At 44.7% G+C, this 22175-nt stretch overlaps 2 protein-coding genes across 2 annotated transcripts in view; one reads left to right on the plus strand and one right to left on the minus strand.

The window, feature by feature from the left end:
• Positions 1–6218: 6218 nt before the first annotated feature.
• On the plus strand, positions 6219–9717 carry SIGLEC15 (sialic acid binding Ig-like lectin 15; the record flags this gene model as incomplete). The annotated part of the gene is made up of 2 exons (XM_010583076.1): positions 6219–6642; positions 8750–9717. Coding segments are annotated over 2 exons (810 nt in total), but the record flags the coding sequence as incomplete, so codon positions are not given.
• Positions 9718–14814: 5097 nt separating this feature from the next.
• EPG5 (ectopic P-granules autophagy protein 5 homolog (C. elegans)) overlaps positions 14815–22175 on the minus strand; it is a 58189-nt gene continuing 50828 nt past the window's right edge. The window contains exons 41-44 of the mRNA XM_010582968.1: positions 21252–21471; positions 19545–19760; positions 18457–18571; positions 14815–17360 (exon numbers count right to left, since the gene is read on the minus strand). Of these exons, the coding sequence (XP_010581270.1) occupies positions 17178–17360; positions 18457–18571; positions 19545–19760; positions 21252–21471 (734 nt within the window). The 3' untranslated portion in view covers positions 14815–17177. The remainder of the gene's footprint in view (positions 17361–18456; positions 18572–19544; positions 19761–21251; positions 21472–22175) is intronic.

The raw sequence follows: 22175 nt of genomic DNA on the forward strand, positions 1-22175 counted from the left end.
TAAGCGGGTGCATTGTCAGCACAGGTACAGCCACGCAGAAAAGCTCATCGTTCAGGTCCTCAGCGACAAACCTGGGACCAGGAGGCGTGAGCTCTGCCGTGCTCATCTCCAGCTACGTGTCGCAACCTGGATGCACATCAACCCCCCCCAGGACCAGACAGATGCACAGGTCACACCAGTTTAACACGGTGGTCAGTGGAGAAGCGTGCAAGGTGGCATGGAGCAGCTTCTGACAAGTCCAAAGGGCTCTGCTAATAAGTCGCTGCCTGCCAACGTACGTGGTGCAAGGGGTATCGCCGAACGGAGGGCACATCTGCTAAGAAATCATCCTGGCATGCTTCTGGGTTGCCCTGCAAGTTTTGCCAACCATCCGTCACAAAACACGGCGGGAGTTTCTCAGGGAGTTAGGAGAGATGAACGTTCTACAAGAGGCTAACCTTTAGGAGAAGCCAGCCACCTGGGAAAAGCTAAAAGGAGCTGGGAAACACTGCCGGCCCTGTAAAACATTCACATTTCTTTACTTTCTCCATCAGATCACACTTTTACATTGCAGCCTATATGGTACGGTACGTAACTCCGTACAGTGCCACTAATGCAGTCAAAGCAACACCCAGACACCATACATCTCTCTACTTTCTCGGTGCCTCATGAGGCCATCACCCGGTTTCAGGGCAGACAGAGGAGGCAAAATCCAGGGAGGAAAAGCTGACTTTGGCTCTCGCTGAAGGCAGTTTGATTTAGTTGGTACCATCTTCCAAAGGTAACCTTCAAAACCCCAGGACTGCTATTCATCGGACCAGACGCAGCCATGAAGGTGATGGGGATGCGAGATACTCCCCTTCAGCTGCCAAAGAGCACGGCATGAAGTGGCCATACCGTTGGCAGGATGGGCAGATAACTCCCCATCTTTAGCTGAAAATTTGCCACTGGCCTATATTTGATTGCTACTTACTTGTATTTGCAGGTTCCTCTAGTTTTTATTTACAGGTTCTTTTTATTTAAATGGGTTCATCCATTTTCCGAGTAGGAAAACCCGCAAGTTTCCACTCCCCTCTCTTTCTCCAGATTCCATGTATTTTCATAGCACAAGAAAGCACCAGAAACTGGTGCGTCTCTGGAACCAGATCTGTGATTGTTGCTTCTGTACAAGCACTGAGGGAAGATATTAGTAAAGTAACATAACAACTGCTGTCATTACCTACAGCCCTTAAAAAAAAGATTTACCAGGAGGAAAACCAGTATCTGATGAATATGGAAGACCTCCTGGTTTTGGTGTTGGACCAGAAGCAGCTTCCCTTACAAAAACCTTAGATACTACTTAAGCACAGAACTGGGAAAAAAGATCACAGATAACAGAGTCTGTGGATCATATAGCCATGGATGTTTTTGTTTACAAAATTTTTTGGCTGATTCAAATAGTTTGTAAACATTTACAGCTATACGTTTTCAACTTGGTATTTTAAACATTAAAATGCTTCATTGCAAATAGCTATCTCATGGTCTGAAAAGAAAATCAGTCCAAAGATAAAACTCAAAGGTTTCATACTTCTGCACTGACTTACCAGATATTTGTCTAGGAGACGCTGGAGTAAAACATTAAAGAGGGGGAGGTTCATACTAAGTATTAATGGCAGCTATTCTTTTCATAATCATTTATGCTTCACTGTAACAACATGTTTTTGGCATAGATTTCACTTTAATCTTTTACTTCAATCCATTGAGCCCCACTGTGCCATGAGTGGTGAAAAGATAGTCACAACACCAAAAAGTTTATATCACAAATAGATAAAATCAAACAGTATATGGAGGAAAATGAGGATGGTGCACAGAACAAGCACATAACGCAGATGGGACAAGGATACAGGTCTCTTGTTCACTGTTCCACCACCCATACCCTCAGGTTTCTCTGCTGACAATGGCACATATTACTCTTTACAGCTACTAAGGACAGTTTGCAGAGTAGTTACAGCACTGGGTCCTGATCCTCCTGCTTGAGGAGGACACGCATAGGGACTGAGCAGGGCTCTAAGTCATTAGTTGAAATAATACCACCTTCTGCTGAGTAGCAACAGGTCCGAGCCACCGTAAATAACAGCTAGGTACTCTCAAAGCCTCCTCCAAAAAGTCTGGGAAAAGAAAAATCCCTCCCTTCACAGACACTCTAACTTTGATCAGAACAGAGAAAGGGTTCAGAAAGCAACAAACACACTTAATACTACCAAATCTCCAAGTCCCTCTTCTAGGAGCTTTTGCACAACAAGTTAAGAAAGGAACATACGTGGAGAGTTTAAGAAGAGGTGAGGAGCAAAGGGGAACCCTGCTATCTCTGCTGGAAGAAGGCGCTGGCTCTTGGCACAGCAAAAGCGGCAGCAGAGACTCAGCAGCATCTTCTAATATCGGGTCTGGGAGGTCTCCAGCGGCTGAACACCCACCGTTGCCTACAGCGGGAATCATGTGGGTGCTGCTGTCCCCGTCCCCAAAGAGGAGGGAGGCAGCGGGACCCTACAGCAAGCGTAGCTGCCGAAATGGGAAGAGGGAGTCGGACATCAGCCCTCCCTCCGGTCCGAAGCAAAAGCAGCGAACCTCAAGCTAAGACCTGATGGGGAATACACGCACCAAGGTTAAACTTAAGACTGTCATGGGATCGCCGTATGGGAGGTGATGTGGAGGGGAGCACAGTCAGCTCTCCACAAGCCCCGAGCTCCGCAGATTAGCAAACCGCACAGAAAGCTTGCTAAAGCTAAACCCAGAAGGAAAGAGCGAGCGTTTGCGCAAGGATTCTGGGCAAAAGCTGGAGCTCGGCTGATGTCAACCGCAGGTTAATGACAAGGAGGAGAACAACTCGCGACTCATCAGGGTCACGGGAGTCCGGACAGAGCAGGGTACCAGCGGACACCAGAGCGCTCTTCCACCGCTGAACCTTGGCACAAGTGCTCAGATTATTTCCAAAGAGGAAGGGTTTGGTTTGGGTTTTTGGTTTTTTTAACACCTAGGGATGACAACAACCTGTGAGCATAAGGGGTAAAAGCACAGTCAGCTTGCAGGCTCCAGGTTCAGGAGAAAGAACTGCCTCAAGCCAAGAGAGCAAGGGTCTTGTTTACCACCTCCTTAAACAGATTGTAAGGATTTCCCCCAGACTGGTGAGTTGGTAGCACTTGAAAGCCGTCCCCTCTTGCCCCATCACACACACGGAGTGGGTGTTTGCAGCCTCAGTCTGCAGTCCCCTTCCTTTAGCTGGAAAATGGTAATACTCCGATTCCCTCTGGTGTATTTTTCACATGACTGACCACAAAACTATTAATATCTGAATCCAGAGCTGGTTCAGCTTGACAACTCATTCCCTCCAGGGAGAGGAAAACCACAACTTCTTCCAACCCTGGAAAAAACATTTTGTGACTGCAAGACCAGCAGCTCAGATGTAAGAGAGACGGTTCTGGTTTGCTGATACACCTCAGTGGAGAACGTCAACCAGCATGAGAGAGTTCGGCTTGTTTCTTCTGTGCCTCCTTCGCATCTCCAGAAAGGGTGAGTTCTGAGCTTGCTACGAATCCCTGTCTGATCAGGGCTTTTCTCTGTGCTCTGGTCAAAGTAGCCCGGGACTTGCCTGGTATAATAAACTCTCCAAGAATTGCACCATCCCTTGCATTGCTTAAAAGGATCCTGAAATTCCAGGTGCATGTGAGAATACTGGAAAAACTCAAAGGTTTGACTCTGCAGTTGTCAGAGAGGTCTTTGGTTGGGTTTGGTGGTTTGTTGGGGTTTTTTTGTTGGGTTTTTTTTTTTTCTTTTTTAACCTGTGTAAGGAATTCATCTAACTTTTCCTGTGCATTTTCAGTTGGATGCAGCATTTCCATCACCACCCAGAAATGCTATTTCACATTCCTAGGAGTTATTATGCAACAAACACAATTTGCTCCAGTTCCACTGAGCACTTAAACTCATGTTTATCTTCAAGTATGCACTTAAGTTCCATTAAACTCAATGGGATTTACTTAGATATACTGTCAAACTGTTTGCTAAAGCAAGGCTAGTGTCTGTGGTGGTCTCCAGCTCTCGGTCTTGTTGTCTTCATGATCTTTCCATTGACAACCAACAGGTCCACTGACCTGACAACTGCTTTGGGGAGTTACCTCGTGTAAGGTGTGTAGGCTATTTACCTATGACCTTCCCTGTTTCTTGTGAAAGCTTTAATTCCAGGAACAAATGGGAGGCTGGATATTAGCAGGAGAGGAAGCCACGGAAGACCTACCATGCTGAAGCTTTAAGGTTAAATTATACACAAGATGCTGACAACTCTCTCCACTCATAACCTAGGCAAACTGTGTTTCCATAGAAATGGGTGGAGCTGGTAACATTAGAAGCACTTATTTTTAACATTATTTCTCATGTGGAGGGCACGGGGATGTTTATGTGCTAAAAAGAATGTTATTTGCTTAAGATTAGGAAAAAAAAATGCAAACCAAAAAGGTGGCAGAGAAAAGCAAATCATACTCAAAAGCACATGATCTGCAGTTCTCCAAAAGTAAGGGTCACAGTGACATGCTGTAAAATAACCAAAATAACATGAAATAAACTAGAAAGCAATAGCATTTTCTGTTTTCACTGCCAGGTCCTTGTGCTCAAAGTCCACGAGCTTCCTAGAGGTCCTGTGGCCGCATAGCCTTGTATATTAGATTACCCAGGCTGCAAAAGGTATTCGTATCATTATAATGAATGACAAGGCAGCCTGACTTCAAATCTCGGTAATCAAAATACTGGCTTGGCACTGACTCCAGATAAATAACTTAATGGCAGGGAACCGGTCCTACGTTGGCCTTTGTCCATTGTGCAGCGCACAATAGATTAACACAAACTGCACCGCCACTGAGGTATCCGTCAAATATTATGGAGAACAGATATATGAACAAGCAACAAATCTTATCTTAGAGCTTACACGAGTAACCCAACAGCTGAATACCTGCAGACCACAGTGAAGCCAGCTAGACCAGGAATGGATGACAATTACCTACAGGATGCCTTTACATTTTTTGCAGTTTTTCTCAGCTATTGAGGGGAAAGCGTTGATTTAATGAAGCCATCAAGTGAGTTTCATAAGACAGGAACATAGCCACAGACATTCCTGAAGCCACAATCTGCTGCTACAGCTGTTGCAATTAGCAAGACAGTGAATAGATACACATAGCTATATGGAAAGCATTGCTTAGCAGGTGCTGTTTGTTGATGCTGTTGGTTCCTGGGGAAGAGGAATGGATGAGACATTGAATTTTCCCTATATATTTCAAAGGTAGGGAGCGTCCATTCAGGTGAAGGCTGTTTTCATCACTGGACAAAAATGATCAGACTGGCTCTGATGGCAGCAAGGTTCAGCTCCCCAGACCGCGCTAGGATTTACTGTGACCTAATTTGGCCAAGACAGCAAAATCCCAACCAACGTTTGTGACATCCTAGCTGGAAAACTCAGGATTTCCCTTTCTGGGATGCCAGGACAAGGCCTGTCTGGGAAGATCCTGGCAGCCAGAGTCTGTGCAGTGATGCTCTGCTAACAGGGAGATGCTTTCTGTACTGCCAAGTCCTGTCCTACGGCAGGAGCTGATACAGAGAACTTGCCTTTTCTCACCAGCCTGTGTAAAATGATCTTCAAGTCTTTGTTCAGATCCTGTCACAGCTTAGGAGTAAGATGCTACTTTGTGATGATCGCAGCACTGATCATTAGAAACATCAGCTGTTATTCCCTTCCCCAGGGGTAATGCAACCAAGTGATCAGCGTAACAAATACTGCAACGTAGGAGTGTGTGTGTGCATGCACTCAAACTCAGTGCCTAAAGCCACCAGATTTCTCAATACATGTAAAACTTCTATTTTTAGTGGGGTTTTTTTGTTGGTTTTTTTTTTTTAAAGAAAAAAGTAAGCTGTTCCTCCAAGTACATAAATGTCCATTAACTGCAAAAGACTGTTACACAACTTCAGGAGCTATTGTTCACTCGACAAACAAGAGGCCTGCTTAGGAATTAAATCACTTTCAACATGAGCTAGTCAGTCCCTGGAGCTCTGGTGCAGACCGGTACCAAATCCAGCCACAGTAACTGGGCTGCACAATCATCTGCAAGTCCTCAGCAAGAACATCGAGCAGCACAGGGCCCACCACGAGAACGCAGCATCCGTTTTGTGACCAACAACGGAGCAGATTCAGGAAGGATGCCCAATTTACCTCTTAAACACTCCGGATAACTCAGTGTCGATATCTCTTTTTGCTTCTAGGTGTGCAGTCCAATGGCTGGTCTGTTCATGTTCCATCTGACGTTACTGGTGAGCTTGGGAAGATGGTTATCCTGCCCTGTACTTTCACGCACCCCTACAAAACATTTGACCGGACCCTCACGGCCATTTGGAGGATCAAGGAACCTTACAATGGCACGATAGTTTTCAAGTGCATTAGCCAGAGCACCAGCGAGCTCTGTAAGACTGCCATCAGCTACAAAAACAAATACAAACTGCTTGGCAACCCCCGGCACAAGGACCTTTCCATCAGGATTGACAATCTGACCTGGAGCGACAGCGAGAGATACTTCTGTCGGGTGGAGTTGTCCGGAGATATCCACGACAAGTATGAAAGCAGGAATGGGATAAAGCTGCACTTGATTGGTAAGAGGGCATGAGAGCCAAAGCCACCCCGTAGGGAAGTGAGAGCCACAAGATGTGGAAATCAATGAGATGGTAACAGAAGTTGACCTGAGATGGTCTTCCAAAGGGTTGGCTTTTCCAGCTCTGCGGACAGTTTATAACATTTGGGCAGGGAATAATCATTGCCTTCCGCAGCCTTCCAGTACAAGGCGAGGAGCACAACACGGGGAAGGGAAGAGGAACAAAACTGGTAAGGAAATAGCAAGGCTCCGGCTGCTGGGGTAAGAGCCAGCCAAATCCTGGGCATCCCACTTTGTCCCTGCAGCACAGGATCTGTGCAGGCAGCAGAGAGGCAAGCTGGGGTCAGCAGCCCATGGGGTGGGGAAAAAAGCATCCTCTTCATCAGAATCTAAACGCGAGAGCCTGGGCGCCGAGCACATGTTAGCAAATATAAGCACAAGAAGTGGGATTGGAAAGACAAGATACCTGGCACCCACGTGCCACAGGTCCAAAATCCTCTGCAGCAGGAAACATTAAGTACAAACAGCCTGAAAAACCAGCTCGTATCAACAAACGTCAAATGCTAATCCCGTGTCCCGGGGTGTGCTCACAGATCAAGGGAGCACTGAGACCCGGGAACAGCATCAGACCTTACCTGTGGGTGCAAAGCTGCCATGAGTTGGATGATTTTCCTTGCAAAGTGAAACTGCCTTACGCCTGCTGTGCACTGTGGGCGTCCAGATAGGACCAGAGGATGAGTTCGGTTACTTCTTGGGAAGTTCTGCGTAATCAAGGCTCTCCTTCACTTGGAGCAGCTCCTAAACACCCTCACACACAGCATGACCAAGGCAGGACGGCAGCAAGATCCGTCTCTCATTTGGGGAATGGACCCTGATAGTATGAATGGGAGGGATTAAATAATGCTTAAAAGGTTATTTTTTAAACACCAAACCACACAGACACATGACACACGACTAACACAGCTAGCTTTCTTATGGATCAGTCCTCCAGCCTCAAACTCCTCCTGCATTACATAGACAAGGGGGAAGACGTGCTGTAGGTGGTTGCAAGCTATATATTTGTTGTCTAGTCTGACCAAAAATTAAATCAATATTGAACTCCTGCTTTTCCTCCGTGAGGACACTCATTTAGTTCCCTTCAGTTTTCACAGTGCCTTTAGGAACCAAACACATTAAATGGGTCAACAGGCCCAAGAGGGGAGGATCGATGGGCAACACAAGCTTGGTCGTATCATCTACGCCTCCTTAGCAGACTAAACCAAAGATGACATGTTCAATACCGCATGTCTTAACATTCTGCATCCCCAAAATGATCTTTACCACTGTTCATGCAGTCACACAATCCCATATGCTACAAATCCAGGACACAAAATTAGTGGCCCTACCTTGGTATCGGTGTACTACGCCAAAGCAACCAGGAACCTACACCAGTTATTGGGTGGTCACTACAGGGTTGGAGAAATGCATCAAAAATAGGTTGTAGCAAGGAGTGTAAATGTTTCCCGACAATAATTTGCCAAACCTGGCAAGTCTCAGGCACCAAGCAAAGGGCTCGCACAAACGGATCCAGCCACAGGTGTTCTGGAGGTCAGAGACCAAAGGAACAGCCATGAGACACTTGCAGGAGAGCACCGTGGTTGCCTCATCCCCAACCACGTGCAAAAGCAGCCGGTCACCAGCTGCACCCGTGCCTACGTCGTGGACAGTACTGGGCTGCGATTCATGGTGCAACCGCAGAAAGCAGCCCTTCTTCATGGATGATTTACAGCACAGCGCCTCTGCCTTCTGCCACCGTGGAAGGTCACAACAGTTGAAGTTGACCGAAGTTCAGAAAAAATAGCATTACAGGGATAAAACACAAATAGAGTACACATCCTCGCACCCAGGCTTTGCTGGGTGAATCCCTTTGTTCCTCTATCCAACAGAGGCAGGGTGGGGAAATCAAGGGAAAGAAAGTGCCGAGAAAAAAACGAGGACGGGGAGGTTTGATCCCAGCGTTACCCTGATATAGCATGCCGAGGGTCCACCAAGACTTCGTTCCAGGTGTTTTGCGTTAGACCTGCCTTTGAAACCTGACCGCTTTCCCTCCCCTGTTGTGATTTCTGCAGCTGCCCCCAGGATCATTAACATCACCGTCAGCTCCAACGGGGATCGCACCTTCCAGGCACGCTGCACTGCCGAGGGGGAACCGGCGCCCGCTCTGACCTGGACCGGACCACCCTACAGCAACATCACCTCCATCACCAGCATGAACCATCGCGTCACTAAGGAGCTCCAGTACCTGACCCACGATGGAAAATATACCTGTATTGCTGTCAACACCCATGGGAGAGCAGAAGGGGCTGTGTACTTCTATAAATTCAAAGCATCCAACAGCTCCTTCTTCCTGATCCTGATCTTTGTGCCGCTCGGAATTAAAGTGCTTATTTTACTGGTGATACTGAGCTTCACCGTTTTCTCGAGAGGAGGTACGTATTGCTGTTTCCCTTGGTAGTCTTCCTCCATCAGACTTGGTAACCAGATGGGAGAGAAAGTCAGGCAAGAGGGGTTGGGTTTGTTTGGGTTTGGGTTTTTTTTTAATGATTTCATGATTTTCCACCCTAGGAGAAGGACATTTCTAATGGGAAATCTAAGAACAAGTAAGAGGGACCTCCTGGCTGGCCGAGTCACAGCCCGCGGACAGGAGGTCTCCTTCGGGAAGGGATCTTTGAAAAGACAGAGGGAGCAGGAGTTTCCCTACCTGAGGAGAAAGGTTAATAAACTAACAGATGGGCAATTAGCAGAGAACCCACCGCCTACGCAACCAGATTTTTAATTTTTTTTTTCTTGAAGCAGACTAATTACTACCTCTTCCTCTGTAGCCCATGGGCAGGATTTACCTTCGCTGCATCCCACACAACAGTTTAATCTCCTGGGGTGGGCATCATCATTTTACAAACCGCCCCTCGTGGTCTCCCGGGCCTCGCTACCCAGGTGGTCCCCGTCATTAGTGAAATCCCACCTCCCAACCGCACCAAGGCCATGGGAGCAGGGAAAGCCCAGCTCGTAGGAGATGAAAATCAGCTCACGGGCCGAGGGATGAAGCCCCAAGAAGCCCTGAGGCCGCTGGCCCCCCTGTGCCCCCCACCCCTGCTGTGTGACAGCGTGGGCAGGAGGGGACCAGGAGGGACTCCGAGGTTCTGCCTCTCAGGCTGGACAAAATATCACATCGCCACAACTCAATCTGTAGAGACAGTCCAACGTCAACCCTTTGCGAAAGCCACCGCTTGTCTCAAAACCGTAGAAGCATCGAGGCCAACCAGGAACGCTTTGCTCCTTATATTCCAGTGCCTAATTCCCACTCCCACAACACGCCTGACAGAAGGTCTTCTCCCTAGTCGCTGGAGTGTCACAACCACACTCCAGCACAGCTCCCCGACACCTCGAGGTCAATCCTGGCTCCCCAGCTCACTCTGACCCCATTGCTAACCCACGTCTGCCTTCTCACTTCACAGGTCCCTCCTCCGCTCCATCCAGCCTGGCCCGGTAAGGATGTCTTGCCTTCTACTCAATGTTATCCAGCAACAGGGTAGAGATGGCTAAGGAGAGAAACGCAACGTGTCCTTGGTCTTGGCAACAACCTTCTGGCCTGAGAGCAGGCTCCTGGGACAAGGACAGGGTTGGGGTGATGGCCAAGCGAGCCGGTGTGAGGGACCAAGGCTTGGGCACTGCTGGGAGGAGGCTCTGGTTTGGGTACAGCTGAGAAGAGACCCCACTGGTGTGAGGACAAGGGACAGTACGTTGGAGAGACCACGGCACACGGATGCTGCGGCAGCAAAGGGCTAGCAGAAGTTTAGGTGAGCATGGTAGGAAGCCACGTTAAACTAGCAAAAGAACCACCCAACCGAGGGAACAGACCGGGATGGGGTCTGTGCCAGGCTGAGGAATGATGAACGAGAGGGGGGGAACCGTGCGACAGAAACCTTCCCCTCCCTCTGCACCCCAGTCTCTAATGGGGGGAAAAAAAAAAAAGGTCCACGCCAAAGCTGATGAGACCTGTCAAGTGTGGAAGAGGTAGGGAGATGCAAAATGGCCCACCTCAGAGTCAGGTCAGGTGGGGCAGGGCCCAATTCTTTGGCTGGCATCCATACCGCGCTCCCACAGTACCTTTGGCATTTCCCACTACCCAGCACAACGCCGTCCTTGGACACTCCCGACAGCTGTGGTGGCCAAGCCAGGAAGGGATGAGGGGGAAAAAAAAAAACAAAACCAAAAACCAACGAACTAAAATGCAAAAACAACCCTTAGGCTAAACCTAAAGGAGCTGTATATCTGAGGTCAGCATAATTACATCAGCCTGGGGCCGCTCCCTTCCAACCCGAGTTACCCCTATGTGATGTCTCCTTCCCTCCCCTTACCCAAGACAGACGGGCATTTCAGCAGGACAGTCAAGTGTACAGCATCAGGACACAGCCAAAGGGGCAACAGGGAATTTAACCCTACAGTTAAATTTGGAATAATTATTTTCAAAAGCATCGTTTTGCTGCTTTAACAGTGTCTAAACCATACTGCACCCTCAATTACATTTGTATAGGTACGTACATAGGTGCAAGCTTAAAAACCAAGCTCTTCCACGCCCTGCAAGAGCAGATCCTCTCAGGAGAAGTTTGTCACAACCTCCCGAGGCTCTGAGCAGCAGAACAGTTAATGCTAACGGTGTAGGAGATCATTCTGGATGCTTTAAGATGTAAAACATTAGATGCAAACACTTCAAAACTACCTGCTGCAGAAGGGAGGACCCGTATTGCAGACGCTTAACTCTGACACTCCTTAACTACTAGCTGAAGCCACTTATAAAGTCTAGAACAACTAGAAACGTGTCTTCACCTTATTCCCTTCTTCTACCGCCAGGTCACAGCCGCAAGACTCCACCTATGAGAATTTTGACCGCAGACACGGCAGCGGCCAGACTTTGCCGAGAGAAAGAACAGCCTCCAGACGCAGTTGAGGACCTGCACTGTCTCATCCACACCCGCCTGCACAGTTCGAATTCCTGTCCGCTCTCTGCAAGGGTTCCTTTTCCCAGCGAACATAAGACTGACGTTGACTGATGCGCAGAAGGTCGAACAGGCCTTGCACGTGCGTGACTTCCATCCCTGCTGCTGCTTACAAGCAAGAGAAGCCCTTAAAGGGAAAACAGAAGAAAGAAAAGAGAAAACAAAGAGGGATGGAGCTGGAAGAGCAGAAGAGGATCGACACAGGATGTCAGTTCTAACCAACCTGTGTGTTTTTAGCCCTTATCAGATAGTGCTTAGCAAGCAGAGAACAGTCCACCATTTTCTCACATCTTTTTGCTTTGGTATTTTTCAAAAGTTACCTCAAAAAGCAGTTTTCACCACTCCACTTGTCAAAACACATGCAGCTTCCAAAAGCCAGCAAGTGAGCTATTTTCATGTTTCAAATACCTGCTGTGAAAAACACACTACTGGAATCTCTGCTGGTTTGGTTTTATTATTATTCCTTAAATTGCAGAAGAGTCTATTTAAGAGTTTGGAGGAAATCTTAAGTTTCAAGAGGAGCCCAAGCAAAAAGGAAAAGAGGTTTTCCAGAAGACAGTAGAGCTGAAAGCAAGACATGCAAAGTGTAGTCTGTATTGTAACTCTACTGCAGCTCCTAGTGCCCATGTGCACACACAAGCAGAATCTCAGAGCTTTTTGATAAATACGCTGTGAAAATGTTTCAATAAACCAAATGGGCTTTTTTTTTTTAAAGAAAAAAAGCCCCCCAAAATTATTTCTAAACAGTTTCCATCTCTGTATTACATGAAAAAGGTCCTTTAAGGCCTGACTGCTCATTTCAAATTCTTCTGCAATGAAGTCGCTACTACAAAGTCTCTGGCCATCCACAGACAAGTCTCTAACCCAACTGGGAACGTGCTCCAAGACCAGGTGAATAGACCCAGCTTATGGTACAGGATGATGCAAGTCAACCTGGCGTCTTGGTCAGGCAAAGGTCCAGGAGAGGGCTGTGAAGAACGATGGGTTGGCATAGAAGAGGAGAAGAAAGAATGAAAAGCAAAGAAGCGACAAGAACCTACTTTCAGGTTTCTATCACTGGATTCAATGCTCCGTGCAATCATTCCAGTGCAGCAGCTCCAAAACTCTTCCCTTAACGATCCTGCTTCTGGTAACAACCACCACTGGCTGGAAGCCCGAGCTGCTGCTGAATTACCATCAAGCCTGTGGTCCTGCTTGCAAGCTCACCCCCAGCCTGGGAATTAGTATTTTAAAGTTCAGCTCTTCATAACATCTGTGCTGGGAAAGTAAAGCGCAAGTTTAAATGACTTGGCCAGGATAACAAGGGGGGGAAAAAAAAAAAAGGGGAAGAAAATAAATGCAAGGAAATACTTGAACCTGATCTTTTCAATCCCAGTTTAAAATCCCAGCAGTGGCAAAGCCAGGTTTAATACAAATAGAAAGAGATGCAAAGATGAAAAGGAAGTAATAGCAGACAGTGTAGTCATGGACAGGTAAGCTCAGTTTCACAGGTGTCACAGGAGGAAAGAGACATCAATAATATTAACCGGACAAACCGAATTGAATTTCTGAGCCCTTATGATTTATAGACATATATAAGAGTAATGAGAACCCATTTCTACCTTTCTAAGGGATTGAAGCTTGGCTTACAGGATTCTTCTCTTGAAAACTACTACTCTAACGCAATTAGTTTGGGTCCAAATAGAAGCATCAGACCTCGTGCCCCAAAACCACCCGGGATGCACTGAGTGTGCCCTGTTGCGTGTTGTCAGCGCCCTGCACTCGGAGCGCTGCCAGCAAACACATGCCACGAAATTGCTGCAGCAATTTAGATGCAAGGAAACTCATGGATCAGCGCTGTTTGACTTTTACTTTACTTGGTTTCCAGAGCACAGTCCACGTTAGTGCAACAAATGGGAGAACAAGGAGGTCCAGGTACAGGAACCCATCACACCCCTGGACACCAGGAAAGGGTCAGAAATGAGTTTGCCTGAATCCTGTCCCTCTCCCCAGTAAGGGACCTCTTTAACCCATCCAAACCCCTACAAGATTGAGGATGAGCCACCTGAGAGCTTACAGGTCAGCATTAGCAGGCCAGCAAACACAGGTGATGGTGTGGTGGGTGTCCACTGCAGACCACCCGCCCGGGCAGTACATAAGGAAGAAACCCCACGTTGACAGGCCCTGGTCCTCACAGGGGACTCAAACCAGTATATACTGGAGGGACAAAACACAGCACATGCCAGGAGGTTTCTAGTACTGACCTCATTTGGCCTAACAAGTGTGTTCCAGTTCCTCCCCTTTGCCCCCCACTCTCCCAGTTTATACATAATCAGGGTTTGGGAGGATTTGGCCATTGCTCTGTTGAGCACTTTAGTTTCCAGAGTAAACGATACCAACTCCCAGCACCACAGTGCCACAGCCCCTGTGGGATGCTGTAGAGGCAGCCTGCATAGGAAGCACTGTCTGCACATTTCATGCATCTTGCTGCTCAACTTCTGGTTCTCCGTTCCACTAACTTAATGCCACATTCAGCTGTTATGTTCATTTCCCTATTTGACCTTATTTTCTTAATAAATACTTAAGCTGCAAACCACAGGCAACAATTCATCCCAGTGCAACAACTGCTGTGCAAGTCAAACATTCGAAAAGCCACAGATACTCATTCTCCAACTAAACTGCATGAATTGTCCAAAAGGCACACTTTCCACTGCAATCTATAATGCTAGAAACACCACAAAACTCAGTTTTCCTTCTGAGATTGCCTGGTTCCATTTATGATGTGAACAAGAACACTGCAGTTTAGGGTAGCAGGGAGGGTAGTAGATGCTGGGAACGTGAAAGTCTTTCCAGTAAAACCAGAAGAAACAAAAAGTCAATCTGTTGGGCACCACTCGGAGAATAATCCAAGCTCTGGAGTTCACATTTGCGACAGAGAACTGCCAGTGGATCTGTTAGTTCATAAAACTGTTCCCCTGTATCTGAGGAAAGCACAGGTTCAGACTGCCACCGCTAGCATGCTCACCAAGAAGCCAGAAGATTGGTGACACGTAGAGCAAAAGCTGTAGCTTACAGTGAGTTCTCCCTATTTCTTAGGACCTACCATAGTATGATACAGAGAGGACTTTAACCACGACAAAACGCATCGTCTTCCTCACAATTACTAGATCGAGAAATGGGAAAAAAGTCAACAGCATCACTTCTATTACATTTTAAGCAGTAAATTATTAAAGAAGCTGTTTCAATGGTCAAGACAAATGGACGTGATGATGGCATCAATGGTGTTTGCTGACAGCGGTAACCCCAGCCTGGTCCAACCCTGCCTACCAGCAAAGCCCTGAGCAAGAATGTTGTACCACCAGCACTGGAGGCATAGTTTTCTCCTACTTCCCTCCACACTACCAGCTTTCCCCTCATTTGGGATAAATACCAAATTCCACAGTCTGGATCAGTTGTTAGCGCTGAAAGAACAGAACCAGTGCATCACCCTACATTATCACAGAGTTTTGGGGGATTTTGCCAGGACAAAGAAACACTATTTCTGCTACTAAATAAATGAGCTTTCTTCCTGGGCTCTGAGCACAAAACCAGGCTGTTGTGTCACACACGTGTTAAATCCAGGATGTTAAACAGAAGAGTCTCCAGACCTCCATCAACTGAGCAACTGCGTGGCATTCCCCCATCACACTTTCCTCTCCAAGAACAATTACCTATTACCTGATGTGGATTCTTCCAGCAAGTTGAAAATATCATGGTGTTTGTCACAAATTACTTGGGTTTTCATTTTTATTTTGCATGGTCTTTGCAGACATAGCATGTTATAAATACAACATTTGTAAAAACTCAACAGCTGAAACAATATCTCATTTTAAAAGTGCATGTCAAACACACATATATATGACTTTTTCACATTTTTATGCAACTGATCAATAACATAGAATCTAATAAACCCAGTGCTTTTAAGTCTTTGGGGGGGGAAAAAGCAGCAGAATGTATTCTTCCAGACATGAATTTTCCAAAAGAGTCTGTTAAAAAACATGCTGCATCAATACCTGGTTAGTATACAGAGAGATGTACATATGTATATATATTTATAGGCTCGCAGATAGAGCAAAGAACTCTAAGACCACATTAGGATGAAGGTGATCTAATGACCCAGCTGGCACAGTTAGCAGAATCTGTCAAGAAGAAAAAGGTGATTTGTTCTCCAGCACCAGAACCACAGTTAAGAGCAACACTTCAAAGCATTATTGACCAGACAGTAGGTAGCACATCTCCTTCCTCTAGTGACCAGACCCAATGTTTTCACATGTAACCATGTTCTAAACAGAAAGGCACAATTAATGGAAGAAGAGAAGTGATCATTGTTCCTTCATAGAGGTGTACAGACTGGGACCGCAGGATCTTGGGCCACCTCAAACGTATCGGTGATAAAAGGGACATTAGAGAAGCAACTGGGGAAACTCGCCTTCTGCTTTCCCTGAACAAAAGTGCATCTTATGGTCAGACAAGGCAACAAAACCAGGGATCATTCAGCTGAGACAATACATTTACAGGCTCGTGGTTCATGCTTTGGCAATAGAATTCTAACAAGTGATCACCAAATTTAATACAAGGTAAATACCTTTTCACAGTGTCATCTAAAATCCTGTCGTGTCATGCCCAGCTAGGCAGAAAAGAATATAATTAAGTGGTGGGTGTCCACTTGTTAAATCAGTATTTCCTAAACAACAAAAGTTTCAGAACTAAGGAATCCTATCCAACATGATCATAACTGGCTATGTCCCTCCCAGACACTGGGGATCCAGAAAATCCATCTCTGGATTTAAATCACCTGACTCGGGTAGAAGTTACTTGCATTTAATCAAGCAATATGGATACAGACTAGCTAATATTTAGAAAATAGGGAAAACCAAAGTTCTTTAGTTCAAACTTTAGTTTGTATTTACAGAAGTGAGAGAAGATTTTTAGGTTTACCTTTCTACTACAGATTTCTGTGGGATAGCAAAAAAAAAGGTCAAAATTTAAACCACTATCTTGCCAAATACAGGGATTTCACAAGTCTCCAGACACACACTCACGTAAGATTCAGAGGTATCCTGGTTAAGAACGTCAAAACCTCTTTTACACACAATCCTCCACTCACTTTGAACTGGCCTGAGTAATGACACGTTGGAAAAAGAAAAAAAAGGCACAAAGCAAAAACTTAAGGTGTTACAGGATGAGCTTTGCTGTCTAATGATTTGTACACCTATCCTCAGGTATCTCCTCTCAGATACGCACCATACACAGGGAGATACTCAGGTGTTTTCAGTCAACAAAACTAAGCAATTCCACAGGCCTACTAATAAAAAGAAAAGAAAGAAAATTTTAAGAGGAGAAAACTTGCCAGTGTGCAGTTCCCATTCACACTTCTGACTTAAAGTGGAACTCTGAAGGTAAAAATTACTTGTGCAATAACAACATTATATGTAAACCAGAGCAATCAACATTGCATGATGATTCTGTGAGCTCAGTGCTGCTATCGTATGCTGTCCAAATAATGCACTTCTGGGTACAGAGTGTTAATAAGGAGAGCCAAGAGATTATTGCCATCTCGAAGACAATGTTCTGGATGCTTGATGAACTGAGAAGACTGGGAGAGCTGCTCTTGATAATCCATATATTGTTTGTTTGATGCCATAGATTCAAGAGCATTCAGTGCCTATAGATACAAGGGAAAATTCTGTTAGCTGTGCGTACTTTGGTCCATAACAAACTGCTTCATGAGCCATCATATGCACAATTCCACTAGAAGATCCTTATCTCTTAGAGAACCCAGAGTATTTGGAACAAAACATTTGTAAAATACAATCACATAACAGTGCTTCAAGTCAACTCGTATTTTTCAAGCTGTTCTCTCTCTGACAGCAACTGTTCTATCAAGGCTTGCTAGGATTCTGTAACTCAAATATCATAAAATATTTACTTCATGAACTCAAGACATAGTTTCAAGTGAATTACACTGAACTACAAACTGTGACACACTTGAACTATTCACTTCAGGTTGTTCTTATGAACATCTTGGTTTTCATAAAAGTATTCCCATGCACTTAGCAAAACAATAACATGGTCAGTGCACATGCTGAAGAAGGAATGTTTATTTGTCATAGGGCTTTTAAGCCCTGATCTCACATAAACAAATGTTAGCGTGAATGTAGCCCTTCTTTATCACTGAACAGCACTGCAACCACAGCAGCACTGTTTTTTCCTCTTTGTTTTAAATTCCTTCTACCTGCTATGTTCCAAAGTTTCTGAACTCAGGGTTTACAGACATAAGTTCATCTGCACCTTTTTAGTGTATCAGATTAGATACTGATGCCCTCATACTCATACAGAACGCTGTATAGACAGTTTTACCTAGGATCACTTTAGGTTAGGGCTCAGGCACACAGTCCTGCTACCAGAGTTCAGCAAACTGACATTATCATCTGGCCTATGCTGCACCTGGCCTTGTCTCTGGCAAATTCCAACATGGTGTTTTGATGTATAGCAAAATAGTACACAGGTTTGTGATACAACCCCTTCCCTGAGAAGACAAGTGAGAGCAACAAGCTATTTCGGAAATTCAGAATTTAGAGCCAGGTGTAAAGCAGAAGTAAAAAAAGATTGAGGGCATTCAGCGCCGAATAAAATCAACAAGCTAAGAGCAGGATTTAGCTCGAAAAAATGCTTGCAGCGACTTTTATAAGCTTCACCCCACAAGCTGAGCAAGCATGCAAAGAGGGCATGTCAACAAGCCAGCAATTGGCACACACTACCTGCTGGGCCTTCTGCGACAGCTTTGGCTCTGACCCCGCTTTCAGGCGGACTTGACTCTCTGCAGGAATCTGCACCAAGAGGAAGGCGGACAAACTGCGGGCAACCACCCGAAACCTTGCGTAGGGAAAAGGACAGAGAGAGAAGGTGATACCAAATTTGCAAGTCCTTGACAGCGGATAAACTGGAAGTTCTATCCTATGAGATCTCTCTGATGAGGAACATAGTAAAGGCTTTAGAGGATCTTTTTCAATGCATTAGAAAAAAATAAATCACTTTAATATATACATAACAGGATGTCATACATACTAGAGGATAATATAATACCATACGTATGAAATGTTACATCTGTTCCAAGCTTAGCTGAAGCTTTGAGGTCACATCTGAAATACTCCTTCATTTCACAGCCTTTGAAACAGTCTCATCGCCCAAATCAAAGGGCGAGTTGAACAAGACTAAGATTTCAGAGCAATTTCAACAGGATTGCATCCCAGAAGGTCTTTATAAACACAAAGTTATGTTTAAGTACTGTGTTGAATTAGTGTTCCACAAACATTTACATATTTTTTCTTGGCATTCTTTCCATGGTGAACTTGATTTTAATACCTAACAACCAAACTTGGTGTCTCTCTTTAGAAGGTAAAATGAGTAACAAGCAAGCAAATACTTCTTTGAGCTACTCTTAACATTTCCAATCCCTCAAGGTCAAGACGGAAAAGGCAACATGCATATAATCATACAAGATTCTCGTGAGGTTAACTGGAACAGTCTTCTACAGACCAGATGAAAGTATCTTCCTCTAACAAACAGTCTCCCTACAAACTTTGCTGGAGATGGACATTAAGCCAGAACCACAAGTGCATTTTCTTTCCTTTTCCACCACAAACTTTGCAGAAGTTCATATTCACTTCTTAACCAGATTAAAACACTTGCTACATTTTTTCTGTGATGGGCTCAAACGACTTTACAAATTTGGACAGCATGGATTCAGAACATCTTTTGACATTGCACTGTGCAGTCTGGACCTAGGCTGCAGCTTTTTTAACATGATGACTCCAACCAATTAATTTGCCACACCTTCAACCCTTACCTGGGTGACAAAGGAGACCTCCTGCCTAGACCAATAGCACCAAGTATTCCAGAAGTCAGTCTCTCTTCAGCCAGCTGACTCTGCCTTCCCTGGATCGACAGCAGTGTCCGAATGACAGATTCGATCAGAACGGTGTCATCTTGCTCCATCTGAATCAAGGATAACTGCATGGCTTTATGCCACCAAAGAAACAGCTTTGCCTCTTCCTTCACTGAGCTTTAGGTGAGATTTAAAGAATAAAATAAAAGAAAATATAATTACAAAAAAGAGCCAGATGCATAGGTTAAGAAGTTTGTGTCTCTCCTCATTAGGTCCATGAAGAATTCAGGTGGTTTATTAATGAGAGCTAATCTTACTATACGAGGATAGCATAACTATACTACCCCACCAGTTATTATACCGCTGTAACTGCTGTTGTTCTGGATTTGATCCAGACACCAGCTACCAGGTTTTAAGGGCCTATAAGAGTACAAAAAACAATGCTTCCTTTTAAGCTTTACAACCTAGAATAAATGATATTGCAGCCATAACTGGATTTAAACTTGTCTAAGACTTGGTATAAAAGGAATGAAGCTGTATCTCTACTCTTTTTTTTTTTTTCCTCTTCACTTACCAATGCAACACTTTAGGAAGCACTAGCTGTTGTTTCCACAACAATTTAGACTTTTAATATGATCTTCTAGAAAAGGAAACGTTGAAGTTTTTCATTGAGCAAAGCACAAAGTGAAGTTCCCCCTATGATATTTTTAATCTTCCCCCAAACATTTTGCAGCTTAAGTTAACAAGCTCAGATTTTCCACATAAAGCATCAGCACGAGTTTCCTGCATCAGACTATCCTCACATTACTCCACCCAGTCATTTCCCATCCCAGGCACCCTCAGCTTTGATGTTTAGAGCAAGGTTTAATTTGCTGCGTATGGTGGCTTTGCTGTCTCCTTCACACTTTGGCAATCGAATTACTATGGTACCTACAACAGTGAAAATATTCTTTGAATTTCAAGAAACAGTGGGAATGTACATTTTCCAAAAATGTTCTTTCACAGCAAACACAAACATTATGAACATTAACATGGAAAAATATTCACCGCGTTTGCTAAATTCTGGCAATTTCAACAGCTACTGTAAATACAGCTGTTACATACTTTAGGTAAAAAGTATTATCATTTTAATCCCAAAGCTATCCATCCTTTTCCCCCGGAACCCTGTTATCTAGTAAGCTGTTTTATAGCAATACAGGCCCCTAACTCTGGGCACCCCACCAAATCCACTGGGTTCAGATTTGGTTCACAGCTGCTGAACGCCAGGTGTCTCAGTGTCAAACTCAGTATTTAGCACATAACTTATCCCACCTAGTGGACATTCTGGAGAGTGGAACCCACAGTGATTTAGGGTTTGCTTAAAGTAGTTTTAACTGAACACAAATCCAGGCTGCCATTGAAATCAAGCTTCTCTGACTGAAAACTGACCAAAACTGCACCAGAAGTGTTCAAGTGAATAAAATTCCTTCTTCTGTTTAACCACAACTACTATTAGTGTTGGCACTGTTGTTGAGCAGACTCCTTAACAGTGGATATAGAAAGATCAGCCATTTCATCCAGCAGCCTGGTGAAATGAACCTAATTAACTTGGCCACCTAATTATACCAGCTATACAACTACAGCCTTATTTAAAAGTCAAAGTATATTCAGAAGCCTTGAGTTTCGTACCTTGGGTACACTTGCTCCAGCCATTTGTTGATGGTTAGCAGGATTTTCATTTCATTGGTAAGAGTTTGGTCAGTGTTTAGGCATTGCAGCAGGTAGACATACAGGGTCAAGTAGCTTCCTAAAGACAGACACTCCTGCAGGAATTCTTCCATGGTTAGCTCAGGAACTTGGAGGGAGGCAAGTATAGGGCCCCAGCCTAAATCCTGGTGGTGAGGAAAATCTATAAAGAAAACAAAAGGACAGAACAAATTGCATGTGAGAAAGCAGTACTTGGTAAAACTTAAGAACTGGAACTACTTCACTGTGTTCCTGTAAGTTACAGAATTTGGGCTGGTTTAGCTGTTTTCCAGGTAATCAGTTTGTCATGCAACTCTAATGGAGAGAAAAGAAAAACTCCACTATCATAGGGCACCTCCTAGAGGTAAAGGAGAGATATTTTCCCAGCATTCAGTCAGGATTAAATTTGAAAATTTTAGTGATGGAATTTTAAATATTTCCTTCAGGCGTACTGAAATCTGATCACACAGAATGTGGAAGAAATTGAAATGTAGTTCCACAAGGAATACGTAAACAGAGAAGGAAAAAAAAAAAACCACAAACAAAACCCACACCAAAAAACCCCCCACAGCACAGAATTTCAGAGTTTTACCAATCAAGAATATTTTTTTCTTAAGTTAGCCCACAGAACACTAGAGGAGGGGACAAATACCTGTTTTGTTCTCTTGAGATGGTTCTTTTTTTAAACAGTTGCAAAAGAGCAAATCGTTTTTCACAGAGACAGGTAGAGTTGTTAAGAAAATACACAGTTAGAGCAGTTGAAAAACCCAAACCACAGTGCCCTAACTTTTCTACAACTAGTTACTACAGCACATATACGTGTGACAGTTGGGAGCCATTAGATACAAAGAAAGGAGCTCTGATTAC

This window comes from Haliaeetus leucocephalus, unplaced genomic scaffold (genome assembly GCF_000737465.1).
Source record: "Haliaeetus leucocephalus isolate CR32 unplaced genomic scaffold, Haliaeetus_leucocephalus-4.0 Scaffold866, whole genome shotgun sequence".
Taxonomy (NCBI): Eukaryota; Metazoa; Chordata; class Aves; order Accipitriformes; family Accipitridae; genus Haliaeetus; species Haliaeetus leucocephalus.